At 39.8% G+C, this 13,863-nt stretch overlaps 1 protein-coding gene across 50 annotated transcripts in view; it reads left to right on the forward strand.

The window, feature by feature from the left end:
- The window catches only part of ttn.2 (titin, tandem duplicate 2), a 158,506-nt gene that overhangs the window by 100,987 nt on the left and 43,656 nt on the right, over positions 1–13,863 (forward strand). For all 50 annotated transcript variants that reach the window (XM_026218872.1, XM_026218879.1, XM_026218877.1 and 47 more), the window contains 26 exons: positions 69–377; positions 524–805; positions 962–1,261; positions 1,388–1,681; positions 1,776–4,730; positions 4,856–5,191; positions 5,288–5,572; positions 5,678–5,977; positions 6,066–6,368; positions 6,471–6,746; positions 6,834–7,130; positions 7,217–7,519; positions 7,605–7,904; positions 7,995–8,282; positions 8,393–8,695; positions 9,065–9,367; positions 9,483–9,788; positions 9,869–10,156; positions 10,238–10,528; positions 10,619–10,906; positions 11,237–11,824; positions 11,924–12,028; positions 12,127–12,324; positions 12,432–12,728; positions 12,821–13,408; positions 13,539–13,841. In XM_026218872.1, coding sequence (XP_026074657.1) covers positions 69–377; positions 524–805; positions 962–1,261; positions 1,388–1,681; positions 1,776–4,730; positions 4,856–5,191; positions 5,288–5,572; positions 5,678–5,977; positions 6,066–6,368; positions 6,471–6,746; positions 6,834–7,130; positions 7,217–7,519; positions 7,605–7,904; positions 7,995–8,282; positions 8,393–8,695; positions 9,065–9,367; positions 9,483–9,788; positions 9,869–10,156; positions 10,238–10,528; positions 10,619–10,906; positions 11,237–11,824; positions 11,924–12,028; positions 12,127–12,324; positions 12,432–12,728; positions 12,821–13,408; positions 13,539–13,841 — 10,686 coding nt within the window. The remainder of the gene's footprint in view (positions 1–68; positions 378–523; positions 806–961; positions 1,262–1,387; positions 1,682–1,775; positions 4,731–4,855; positions 5,192–5,287; positions 5,573–5,677; positions 5,978–6,065; positions 6,369–6,470; positions 6,747–6,833; positions 7,131–7,216; positions 7,520–7,604; positions 7,905–7,994; positions 8,283–8,392; positions 8,696–9,064; positions 9,368–9,482; positions 9,789–9,868; positions 10,157–10,237; positions 10,529–10,618; positions 10,907–11,236; positions 11,825–11,923; positions 12,029–12,126; positions 12,325–12,431; positions 12,729–12,820; positions 13,409–13,538; positions 13,842–13,863) is intronic.

The following is a 13,863-nucleotide window of genomic DNA, read 5'->3' on the forward strand; positions in this document are numbered from 1 at the left end:
CAGTTAAAAATTTAGTTTTTGCAGAGTTAAAATATTAACCTCATATTTACTTGCATTTCTTGTCACAGTGATTCCAAGCCCACCTGTACTTCCAGTAGCCATTGACAAGACAAAAGATTCTGTCACTCTTTCTTGGCAACCACCAAAAGACTGTGGCAGAGGCAAAATTTTTGGCTATCTTGTTGAGTATCAGAAAGCTGGTGATGAGGATTGGCTTCAAGTTAATCAAACACCTGAATCTTGTCAGGGCACTACATTCAAGGTTATCAACCTTGAGGATGGTGCACTTTACAGATTTAGAGTGAAGGCAGTGAACGCTGCTGGTGAATCTGATCCTGCATATGTCCCAGAGCCCGTTCGTGCACAAGACAGACTTGGTAAATTTTGCATACTTGAATATGTATGACTTCACTTTGCTAATTATGCTCTCTATGCTTGTTATTACATTTAAGCAAGTATGTGTTGAAATATATATATATTTTTTTTTTTTTTTTTTTTTTTTTTTTTTTTCTGTTGTCTATAGAACCCCCAGAACTTCAACTGGATTTGGGCATGCCTCGTGAGATCAAAGCATTGGCTGGAACCCATATTAATATTATTGCTGGAATTAAAGGAATACCTTTCCCCAAAGTCCAATGGAAGAAAAATGAGGCAGATGTTCCAACAAGAGCAGAGATTGAAACATCTGGAACAGCAACCAAATTAGAGATGCGTTATTGCAACCGTGCAGACTGTGGAGATTACACACTTACTGTTGAAAATCCAGCTGGATCAAAGACAGCCACATGCACCGTGCTTGTTCTTGGTATATATATCTCAAAGACTATGTTCAATTTAAAACTTTACAATTTTAAATAATTTACAAGTAGACGAACATACAAATAAATTAAATGGAATTTAAAAACTGTTTAACTTATTAGGCAACATGTTAAGTTGTTGTTTTACTTGTTTGTTTTCATAGACAAGCCCGGACCAGTTCAGCATCTCAGAGTATCTGATGTCAGATGTGATTCTGCCCAGCTGTCTTGGAAAGACCCAGAAGATAATGGTGGTGCACGCATCACTAACTTTGTTGTTGAGAAAAAGGATGCAGCATCTGCACAATGGGTGCCAGTCTGCTCATCTTCCAAAAAACGTAGCATGATGGCCAAACATTTGATTGAGGGAACGTCATACATGTTCCGTGTGGCGGCTGAAAATCAGTTTGGAAGAAGTGAATATGTTGAGACACCAAAAGCTATTAAAGCAATGAATCCATTATGTAAGTATGGCCTGTGAAATTACTCCACTTTAAGGCCTATTTAATGTTTATTTTAAAAGCAATAATATATTAAATAAACATAAAGGTGGAAAAACTAACACTTGTTATTGAACTTGTAAATTTCAGTCCCACCTGGTCCACCTAAAGACCTGCATCATGTAGATGCTGACAAAACTGAGGTGTGGCTCCAGTGGAATTGGCCTGATCGTACAGGAGGAAGTGACATCACAGGGTTCTTGGTTGAGTACCAAGAAGAAGGTGAAAGGGATTGGGTAGTTTTTAAGACTGTCAGCATTCCTGAGTGCCATGTGACTGGACTGGAAGAAGGAAAGACCTACAGGTTCCGTGTTAAGACAGAAAATGCAGTTGGTTTAAGTAGACCAGACACCACTGTGCCAGTACTTTGCCAGGAAAAACTAGGTTAGATTCAAATTTGAACATTCTCTATGATTACTTTTAGAAAAATTTTTTTCGATTTGTATCATTAAACTTTTTTCTTATACTGTATTTGTAGTGGCACCAATTGTTGAAGTGGATGTGAAGTTGATAGAGGGAATCATTGTGAAAGCTGGAAGCACTATTAGATTACCTGCCATTATGAGAGGCCTTCCAGTTCCCACTGCCAAATGGGTCATTGATGGAGAGGAAATAAAAAGTGAAGGCAATATTAAAATTGACACTGACAACTTCTCCACAGTTCTAAGCATTGCCGATTGCACAAGAAATCACACTGGAATCTATATTCTCACAGTGTCTAACTCAGCAGGAAGCAAAACTGTTTCTCTGAATGTCACAGTGCTTGATGTGCCAGCTGCTCCAATAGGTCCTGTAAATATCCTTGAAGTGACTCCTGATTCCATGGTCATTGAATGGCGTCCTCCCAAAGATGATGGAGGAAGCCCTGTCATGAACTATATTGTTGAGAAGAGGGAATCAAATAAGGAAACTTGGGGAGGAGTAAGTTCTGGCAGCACTTCCACAATGCTCAAAATTTCTCGTCTGCAGCAAGGAGTTGAGTATGTTGTGAGAATTCGTGCTGAAAATAAAATGGGAATTGGCGCAGCTCTTGAAAGTGCACCAACTGTAGCCCGGCACCAGTTTGAGGCCCCTGGCCATCCTGGAAAACCAGTCGCATCTGATGTTTCTGAAGATGCTCTCACACTTGGATGGACAATGCCTCTATTTGATGGTGGTAGTCCAATCAGTGGTTATATTATTGAGCGAAGACATAAAGGAGGAAAATGGATTAGAGTGAATAAAACACCTTGCAAGGACCTTAGATACAGAGTGCTTGGGCTTTTTGAAGATAATGAATATGAGTTCAGAGTGTTTGCTGAAAATATTGCTGGCTTTAGTGGACCTTCACCTATCTCAGATCCTGCCAAACCTTGCAGACCAATTACTGTTCCAGGACCTCCAGTGAACCCTAAGATAAAGGACTACAGTTGCACATACGCTGACTTAGTCTGGATCAAACCCACAAGAGACGGAGGCAGTCCAGTCTTAGGATATATTGTTGAATACCAGAAGGGAGGTTCTGAGTGGGAGAAAGTAAATAAGGATGATCTGATTAAACAGTGTGCTTATAGAGTAAAAGGATTGACAGAGGGTACGGAATATAGGTTCCGTGTTAAAGCTGTCAATATGATTGGAGAAGGTGAGACCAGGGAAATTCCAGAATCAGTTATTGCTAAGGATATTGTCATTCCTCCGGAAATTGAGGTGGATGCCACATGCCGTGACCGTGTGACTGTTCGTGTTGGGCATAACATTAATGTTGTAGCATATGTAAAAGCAAGACCTGATCCAGAAATCACTTGGAGCAAAGGTGAAAGTGTTTTGGAAAAGGACAAGCGCACAACTCTGACAAACAACTTCCCAGTATTGCAAATGCGTATCAAGGAAGCAACCAGAGCAGATCATGGAAAGTATATACTAAAAGCTGTAAATGAAGCTGGAGAGGCCTCAGCTACTATTACTGTAAATGTTCTGGATAGACCTGGGCACTGCCAAAATCTTAAGTTGACCTATGTTAATAAAAACTCTTGCATGGTATCCTGGGATGCACCAGAGGACAATGGAGGCACTGAGATAACTAATTACATTGTGGAATGTCGGGAGCCAAGTATACGAGCCTGGTCAATGATCTCATCTGATTGCACAAATCGCATGGTAAAGGCTAAGCTCATGGAAAATCATGAATATTTATTCCGTGTATCTGCCGAGAACAAGTGTGGTCCTGGGCCAGCAACAGAAACCAAAATTCCCATCCTCGCAATCGACCCACTTCAGAAGCCAGGTGAGCCAGAGAACTTCCACGTCAGTGATATTGGTAAAAACTTTGTTTGCCTTAAATGGAGAAAACCAGATTATGATGGCGGAAGTCCTAACCTGGGCTACTATTTGGAGAAAAAAGCAAAGGATGCTGAAGAGTGGGAGAAGGTACATGAAGGAGTCCTGAAAGAGACATTCTTCATGGTAGACAAATGTGTTGAGAACCACACATATCAATTTAGAGTCCAGTCAACAAATGATGGAGGAGAAAGTTCCTGGGTTAGGACATCTGATATTCTTGTCAAAGAAGAAGTTCAGAAACCAGTTCTTGATCTGAAATTTGTTGGTACTATTGTGGTCAAAGCGGGTGAGTCAGTTAGACTTGAAGCTGGACTCAGAGGAAAACCACAGCCTGAGGTTACATGGGTGAAGGAAAAGACTACAGGCGATAACCCAAGGATCAGCATTGACACTGGACATGATTACTCCAAATTCCTCCTTACTAAAACCAAGCGTAGTGATACTGGAAAATATGTAGTCACTGCTACAAACTCAGCAGGATCATTCACAGCATATGCCAATGTTACCGTTTTGGATATACCAGGACCTGTCAGAGATTTGAAGATTTCTGGAATATCCACAGACAAGTGCAGAGTTGTATGGGATCCTCCAGAGGATGACGGTGGTTGTGAGGTGGACAGCTATATTCTAGAGAAATGTGAGACGAGAAGAATGGTTTGGTCCACTTACTCTGCCTCTGTTGTCACCAATTACTGTAATGTAACACGTCTTGTTGAAGGAAATGAGTATATATTCAGGGTAAGAGCAGAAAACAAGATGGGAACTGGACCGCCAATGGAGAGCAAACCTATTACTGCTAAGACACAATACAACAAGCCTGGTCCACCTGATGCACCTGAGGTAACCAAAATTGGTAAAGATGAGATGACTGTGGTATGGGCTCCTCCTGAAAATGATGGTGGAAAGTCTATCACTGGTTACATTCTGGAGAGAAAAGAAAAGCGGGCCGTTCGGTGGGTCCCTGTCACAAAGAGCCCTATCTCTGAGAGGCGTATGAAGGTCACCAATCTGATCCCTAACCACGAATATCAATTCCGTGTCAAAGCTGAAAATGAAGTAGGATTGGGAGAACCAAGCAAACCATCCAGACCCATAACTGCAAAAGATCCAATTGGTATGTATAGTCTGTATTGTCTGTTATGATTTTTGTATAATCTGTTCATTCAGGTTTGTGTATTTTTTATCTTATTGATGTATTTATTTGTTTTAAACTAACATGGCATTGTATGTGACATTTAGAGCCCCCTGGACCTCCTGGCAGCCTTAAAGTAGTTGACAGCACAAAGACATCCATTACACTTGGATGGGTGAAGCCTGTGTACGATGGTGGTGCTCCAATTATTGGATATCTGGTTGAAATGAGGGATAAGGTGCAAATGGAAGGTGAACAAGAGAGAGATCCAGAGGAAGGCTGGAAGAAATGTAATACTGGTGGACAGCTAGTCATAACTGAATTTACAATGATTAACTTGGATGAGAGACAGGAATATGAATTCCGAGTGTCTGCTCAAAACCAAGTTGGCATGGGCCGTCCTGCAAATCTTAAGGAGGCTGTATCACCAAAGGAGATCCATGGTAAGTATTTGTTTTGATGTGTCATGTTTTAAAGTGTTATGGTTGCCCTTGAAATTCACTACACTTATTCTGTTGTTGTTGTTTTTTCCATAACAGAAACTCCGGAGATTGATCTTGATGCTGGTTTAAGAAAAGGCCTTAGCGTAAGAGCAGGGTGTCCTATCAGACTTTTTGCAACAATTAGAGGAAGACCAGCACCTAAAGTGACATGGAAGCGCATGGGTGTTGACAATGTCATTAGGAGGGGCCATGTGGATCAGATTGATACAATGACCTTCCTTGTGATTCCTGAGTGCTCACGTGAAGACTCTGGCAGATATTGTTTGACTCTTTCTAACCCCTCTGGAGAAAAGGCTGTATTTGTTCGTGTTAAAGTCTTAGGTAAACTAACATTTTTGTAAAAATGCATTTTAAAATTAAAATTAGCATTGCATTTACTTACTACCAACTACTGTCAGTAAGCCAGTTCCTGAAATTTTTCAACAGATACTCCTGGTCCTGTTGGTGGACTGGAGGCAACTGACATCACCAAGACATCCTGCCAGCTTGCATGGTTGCCTCCAGAAAATGATGGTGGTAGCCCAATCTTAAATTATGTTGTTGAGAAGCGTGAAGTTGATAGGAAGACATGGACAAATTGCATAAACGACTTGAAGAAAACAAGCTTCAAAATCACAACTCTGACACCAGGGATAGAATACTACTTCCGGGTCATGGCAGTTAACAAGTATGGCATTGGGTTACCTCAAGACTCACCTAAATCCTACCTCGCTACAGATCCCAAGAGTAAGTCCACCTTACACAGTATAATTTATTATATTATATTATATTATATTATATTGATACTAATTTTGTTTATTTTTACCTTTCAAAGGTGAGCCTGATCCTCCGAAGAAGATGGATATATTAGAAATTACTAAAAACAGTGCAACTCTAGGGTGGCTGAAGCCACTTAGAGATGGTGGATCTAAAATTAATGGCTACATTGTTGAATACCAGCAGGATGGTCAACCTGAGGACAAGTGGACATTATACTCTGTTGTAAAAGACTTGACAATTGTTGTAGCTGGACTGAAAGAAAACACTAAGTACAGATTCAGGGTTGCAGCAAGAAACGAAATAGGATGCAGTTTGGCAAGAGAAGCTGAAGGCATATTTGAGGTCAAAGAACAGCTAAGTATGTATACAATGATGTTGTGCTCTCCCATTATTATTATTTTTTTTTATGCACGCTGTATTTTTTATGAATAACACTCTGAATGTTTTATCTCTTTGATAGTGGCACCAAAGATCATCATGTCTGATGTGGTTACAGCAAGAGCAGGATCTAAACTTATAGCTGAGGCTCTTGTGTCTGGGAAGCCTTCTCCAGTCACAAAATGGAAAAGGGGAAATGATGACATAGTTACATCAGATCGTCTCTTTATACAAAAAACCCCAACCACAAATTCACTTTTGATCAAAAATGTTACAAGGAAGGATAGTGGTTATTACAGTCTGTCCGCTGAAAACAGCACTGGGAAGGTCAACCAGATCCTCAGAATAATCATTCAGGGTGAGTTTGTTTTATTATTGTTATTATTGTTGTTATTATATTTTGAGTTATAATTACTTTTTTGTTTGTTTGTGTGTTTGTTTTTAGACATCCCTGGTCCTCCGCAGGGTCCACTACAAATTCTTGAGTTTGACATGGATTCCTGCACACTTGCATGGGATTCACCTGCTGAAGATGGTGGCAGCAACATCACAAACTACATTGTTGAGAAGTGTGATGTGAGCAGAGGTGATTGGGTCACAGCTGCATCTTGCACCAAGACCAGCTGCAGAATTGGAAAGCTTACACCTGGCAAAGAGTATGGCTTCCGTGTCCGTGCTGAAAATCGTTTTGGCATTTCAGAACCGATTTACTCTGAGAAAATGATTGCTAGACATCCATTTGGTAAGTCTCATATATAAACACATTTGAACACTGACACACAAAGAGATTATGCTTTATTTACACTAATACAAATATTACAATTTCAGATCCACCCAGTGAGCCAATGAACTGTTGTGTCAACAAAATCAACAAGGAATCTGTTGTGCTGTCATGGGAGAGACCAGTGAATGATGGTGGTAGTCCCATCACTGGATATTGCATTGAGCGCAAAGAAAGAAATAGCCTCCTGTGGGTCAAGGCAAATGAGGTCCTTGTTCGCTTAACTGAATATACATGCTTTGGCCTCATTGATGGTCTGGAGTACACATTCAGAGTGTCTGCTGTCAACAAGGCAGGACAAGGCAAACCAAGCAAGCAGACAGATTTTATCACTGCAAGAAGTCCAGTTGGTATGTTTTGGGGGGAAAACCCGCTGCTATCCCTTATACAAAATAAAATCAAAACACTACAAGCTTGATTTATGTTCTTTTTCAGATCCACCTGGAAAACCCCAAGTTCTTGATGTGACCAGAAGTTCTGTCTCTCTTGTCTGGAGCCGTCCAAAACATGATGGTGGTAGTAAACTCATTGGTTATGATGTTGAATCTCTGAAGCTTCCAGGTGACAAATGGGTGCGTGTTAACACAAGCAGTCAAAATGTACCAAAGGAAGAGTACATTGTTCCTGGACTTGAGGAGGGAGTCCAATACAAGTTCAGAATAATTGCAAAGACAGCAATTAATGTCAGTCTGCCCTCTGAGGAATCTGATACTATCCCAGTTATTGCAGAGCATGGTAAGTCCTGCGATCTACCAATAATGTAATTATTTACTAACTGATGGACTTTATATAGTTTATTTGATGTCACTCTTTGTATTATTTCAGTTCCACCTAGAGTTGAGATTAGTCTTGAAATGAAGAACTTAATTGTTGTCAAAGCTGGAGCAAATGTCTCCCTTGAGGCTGAAGTTTTTGGCAAACCAATGCCAAAGGTCACTTGGAAGAAAGATGGTGTTCCTTTCAAATTGGCTGAAGGTATGAAAATGACTCAGAAGGTGCATCGCTTCAGCTTGGAATTGTTCTCTGTGACCAGAAAGGAATCTGGAGAGTACACCATTACTGCTGAGAACCCAAGTGGCGCAAAGTCTGGCAACATTAAATTGAAGGTTCTAGGTAAGTTAACATTCAAAAATATGCCAAAAAAGGACTAACCATGTATTACTCTTCAGACATTTAAGAAAGTTTATTTGTTTTGTGAGACATGCTTAATTTTGTTCCTGCAGACAAACCTGGACCCCCAGCATCAGTGAAGATAAGCCATGTTTTTGCAGACCGGGTGAAACTGAGGTGGGAGCCACCTCTTGCCGATGGTGGTTCTGAAATCACAAATTACATTGTTGACAAACGAGAAACAAGCAGAGCTAACTGGGCGCAAGTTACCGCTAACATCAGTGGTCAGATAACAGACTGTTCTGTGGAGAAACTGATTGAAGGTCATGAATATGAGTTCCGCATCAGTGCCGAGAACAAGTACGGTGTTGGAGACCCAATTGTGACTAACTCTGTGATTGCCAAGAATCCATTTGGTAACATTTTATTCTTTCTCATGCATTAATATGTAATAGAGATTGACCTATAAGTGATCATTACATATAATGTAATGTTAAAAGTTCCACACAGGTAGATTTTGGCTGCATAGACTGGCTGTTAAATAGATTATATAATATTATATGTTAATTTGTTTGGAAAGAGAACTGTTTCCTGTTAGATGAGCAATAATGTTTGTGTGTGTGTGTGTGTGTGTGCTATTGTTTAATGACCCCCCAGATGACACTATTTATCGTTATAACTAGTCCATTTATTGTGTGATCTCTATTCTTGAATATAAGTGTTGAATGTAAGTGTTGTTTTAATCCAAATTAATTTGAATAAAAAATATATTTTTCAAAATTTAGATGTCCCAGGACCATGTGAACCTCCAGTTATTACCAATATCACCAGGGATCACATGACTGTTAGTTGGAAGGCCCCTGCTGATGATGGCAAGGCCACCATTCTCGGATACATGGTTGAGAAGCGTGAAACTCAAGACCTCAATTGGGCTAAAGTGAATAGAAAACCAGTTATTGACAGGACAATTAAAGCTGGAGGCCTCACAGAGGGAACAGAGTATGAATTCAGAGTCATTGCACTCAATAAAGCTGGTCTTGGCAAACCAAGTGATCCATCAGCTGGTGTTCTTGCAGTAGACCCAGTGTGTAAGTACTAAGAATACTGTATTTAATGACTATTAACAATTAAACTTGGCCAAAAAAAAAGAAAGAAAGATACGTTTTTGCATTTAGACTCTGCATTTCTGTGTTTTCATTATAGATCCTCCTGGACCGCCTGCTTTTCCAAAGGTTGTTGATTCTACCCACAGTTCAATCAGTTTGTCCTGGACCAAACCCGCCTATGATGGTGGATGTGAAATTCTGGGCTATCTTGTTGAGTTCAAAAGAGCAGATGCAGAAGACTGGCTCAAGTGCAATGTGCCAAAGAATCTCCAGGCAACAAAATTTAATGTTACTGGTCTTATAGATAACACTGAGTACCAGTTCCGTGTTACTGCTGTAAACAAGATTGGATTTGGTGAGCCAAGTGAAGTTCCTGGAAAACATATGGCAAAGGATATCCTAAGTAAGTATATCTCTATAACTGAATTTTGATTTCCAGTCTCTGTACATTACTGAACATTATTCTTATTGTAATTTTCTTAGTTGCCCCTGAGGCTGAACTTGATGCAGATCTCAGAAAAGCATTAGTTTTACGCGCTGGAGTCACAATGAGAATTTATGTTCCTCTGAGAGGGCGTCCTGCTCCAAAGGCAACATGGACTAAGGTCAATGCAAACTTGAAAGAAAGACAGGGTCTTATGATCAAGACAACTGAATGGGATACATTCCTTTATTGTGAGGATATCAACAGATATGATGCTGGCAAATATGTCCTAACTCTAGAAAACAGTAGTGGTACCAAGTCATATACCCTTGTTGTCAAAGTACTAGGTAAGATTTATTTCTCTTTGCAAATTGCCATTTGAGGTGTATTATTTACTGTATCTAACTGCAGTCTATAAATGTACACAGACACACCTGGACCCCCAGTCAATCTGATTGTTAAGGAGACCTCGAAGGACCATGTATCTATTACTTGGGATGCTCCGTTAATTGATGGTGGTAGTCCTGTTAAGAGCTATGTTGTTGAAAAACGTCTGGCTGAGAGAAAGGCTTGGACCTGTGTTGCTCCTGAATGTCCAAAGACATCTTTCAGGATTACTAATCTTGAAGCTGGAAAAGCGTACTGCTTCAGAGTTTCAGCTGAAAATATATATGGTATTGGTGAGGGTTGTGAAACAGCTGGACCAGTCAAAGCCTCAGGTGAGACTTCTTTGATAATGTAGCCGTTTAGTATACATTTATAGTTAATCTGTTGATTATGCAAAATTCTAATATTGATGTCAATTCCAGAGCAACCTGGACCAGTTACAGATTTTAAACCTTCAGAGATCAACAAGAATTCTTGCACTCTTGGCTGGAAGAAACCAATCAGTGATGGTGGAAGCCATATTGTTGCATATGTTCTCGAGATCTGTGAAGGGGAAGACAAATGGAAGTTGCTAATGAAGTCTAAGCTCACCCAGTACACAATGACTGACCTTGAAGAAGGAAAGGAGTACTTCTTTAGAGTCAAAGCCATTAATGAAACAGCTGAAGGACCATCATCTGAGCTCACTGTCTTGGCTAAAGATCAAATAGGTATTCATATAGTATACTGTACCTCAGGGTTTATTTTACGTAAAAGACAGTGATACCCAATGCACAGATCCAATATATTGATACACATCCTGTTTTCTTTTTTGAATGATTAGACATTTTGACACATCATTTTGTGTATTTGACTGTTCAAGAACAATGGGTCATGGGAAATGGATAATTTCAGTTCTCTTACGATTTTGTGCTTTTAATAACTGCAGTGCATGTCCCACATTTTGAAAACTCCTTGTCTGCCTAGTAATTGCATTTGTTTCTTAGTGGTTATGCAATCGTGTCCATTAACATATTTTTATTTTTCTTGTCCTTTTACAGTCCTTCCAGATTGTAATCTTAAAGGTTTGCCAGACTCTACTTATGTGGCTAAGGAAGGAAGCACTGTTCGTCTTAATATCCCTATTATTGGTATCCCAGCTCCTGCAGTCACATGGAAAAAGGGGGATGTTACTTTATCAGATAGTGGCAGGATCTCAGTTGAATCAACAGCAACAAACACTATCTTGCTGGTTCGTGATTGCAATAGAGGTGATGCTGGCAAATTCACTATTATTTTAAGAAACAGTGCTGGAACAAAGGAATCGGCTATTGACATTAAAGTTGTCGGAAAGCCTGGAATCTGCACCGGACCCATCAAATTCGATGAGATCACAGCTGAAGCGATTACTGTAGATTGGGGTCCACCCAAAGATGATGGTGGATCAGAAGTTTCCAATTATATTTTGGAGAAGAGGCATTCTACTGCCAACAAGTGGGTCACAGTTGCTTCTGCAATTCAGAAGAACTCTATGAGAGTTACAAGACTTCATGATGGAACAGAATACATATTCAGAGTTTGTGCTGAAAATAAATATGGATTTGGAGAGTTCCTCAAATCTGACCCAGTGGTTGCTAAACATCCATTCAGTGAGTATTTAAAGAAATCACAAATACATATTTTTATTTTATGAATAAGATATTTAAAAACATTTCTTCACAACAAATACTCACTTATCCCCACACCAGATGCACCAGGGGCTCCAGCACCACCTGAGGTTGTGAGCATTCGTCATGAGTCTGCTATCCTAACATGGTCTGATCCAAAAGATACTGGAGGCTCACCCATCACAGGTAAACATTTCTTAACTACATTTATTTGTAAATTTGTATTTATGTTTATTTGCAGTTTGTAAAAACTAAACTTTTTTTACTACTAATTTTGCTTATAGGATATTACGTGGAATTCAAAGATAGAAATAGCTTGATGTGGAAGAGAGCCAACAAGACACCTTTGAGAGTGAAAGAATGCAGAGTAACCAGTTTGGTTGAAGGCCTGGAATATGAATTTAGGGTCATAGCTATGAATGTGACTGGGCTTGGAAAGCCAAGCAAAACAACTGAATCACATGTTGCTCTTGATCCAATTGGTGAGTCTAAGTATGCTTTCTTTCAGCTTTTTAAAGATGTGCCTTTCCTCAGGAAGAGATTGCAAAAATACTTTTGTTATTATTATTATTATCATCTCTTTCTATAGATCCTCCTGGTAAACCTGATGTGATCAGTGTCACAAGAAACAGTGTAACACTAATTTGGTCTGCACCCAAGTATGATGGTGGCCACAAACTAACCGGCTATATTGTAGAGAAATTAGAACATCCTGGAAAGACCTGGATGAAGGCCAACCATGTGAATGTCCAAAGCTGTGCATACACTGTAACAGACCTACAGGAAGGCTGTACTTATGAATTCAGAATAAGGGCTAAAAATGCAGCTGGAGCTATCAGTGCTCCCTCAGAGACAACTGAGCCTCTTGTCTGCAAAGATGAGTATGGTAAGGCTGTACACTGTAATGTCAATGTCTTTGCTTAACCAAACCCTCAGTAAACATTACAATGTTTATAATAATCACATGACTTTCTACAGAACCACCAACTATCACAATTGACCCTGAAATGAAGGATGGAGTGACTGTGAGGGCTGGAGAAACAATTGTCCTCACAGCATCAAGCATTCTTGGCAAACCACCTCCTACAGCTGTGTGGTCTAAGGGTGGAAGAGAATTCAAGACCTCAGATATTGTCCAAATTAGAAGCACTCCCACATCTTCAACACTGTCAATCAAGTATGCCAGCCGAAAGAACACCGGGGAGTACAGTATTACCGCAAGTAATCCATTTGGTATCAAAGAAGAAAAAGTCAAAGTGAAAATCCTGGATGTGCCTGGACCTCCAGGTCCTATTGAAGCCAGCAGTGTCTCTGCTGAAAAATGCACTTTGACTTGGTTGCCACCAGAAGAAGATGGTGGCTGCACTATCAAATCATATACATTAGAAAAGAGAGAAACCAGCCGTCTTCTCTGGACAAAGCTTGCTGAAGATGTTATGGATTGCCGCTATGTTGCCAGCAAGCTGATAAAGGGAAATGAATACATATTCCGTGTTTCAGCAGTCAATCAGTATGGTATTGGTGATGCAACACAGTCTGGACCAGTTAAAATGGTTGATAGTTTTGGTAAGTTTAACTTCATATTTTAAAACACAACAGTTTTTTTTTTATCTCTGACACACACACACACACACACATATATGAGAATATTTTTATTTATTTTTTTAACTACTTTAACTTTTTTTTTTTTTTGCAGGACCTCCTGGGCCACCATCAAAACCAGAAATTGATAATGTCAGTAAAAATGCTGTAACAATTTCCTGGAAGAGACCAATTGTAGATGGAGGAAGTGACATTAGAGGCTATAGTGTTGAGAGAAAAGAGAGAAGAGGAATGAGATGGGTCAGAGCTTCAAAAAAGACCATTTCTGATCTACGTTGTAAGGTCTCAGGCCTGTCAGAAGAAACTGAATATGAATTCCGTGTAACTGCAGAGAATAAGGCAGGTTTTGGTGAACCCAGTGAGCCATCACAACCTGTAATGACAAAGGATATTTCATGTGAGTTAATCAAAAAACACAA

This window comes from Carassius auratus, chromosome 34, assembly GCF_003368295.1.
Source record: "Carassius auratus strain Wakin chromosome 34, ASM336829v1, whole genome shotgun sequence".
Lineage (NCBI taxonomy): Eukaryota > Metazoa > Chordata > Actinopteri > Cypriniformes > Cyprinidae > Carassius > Carassius auratus.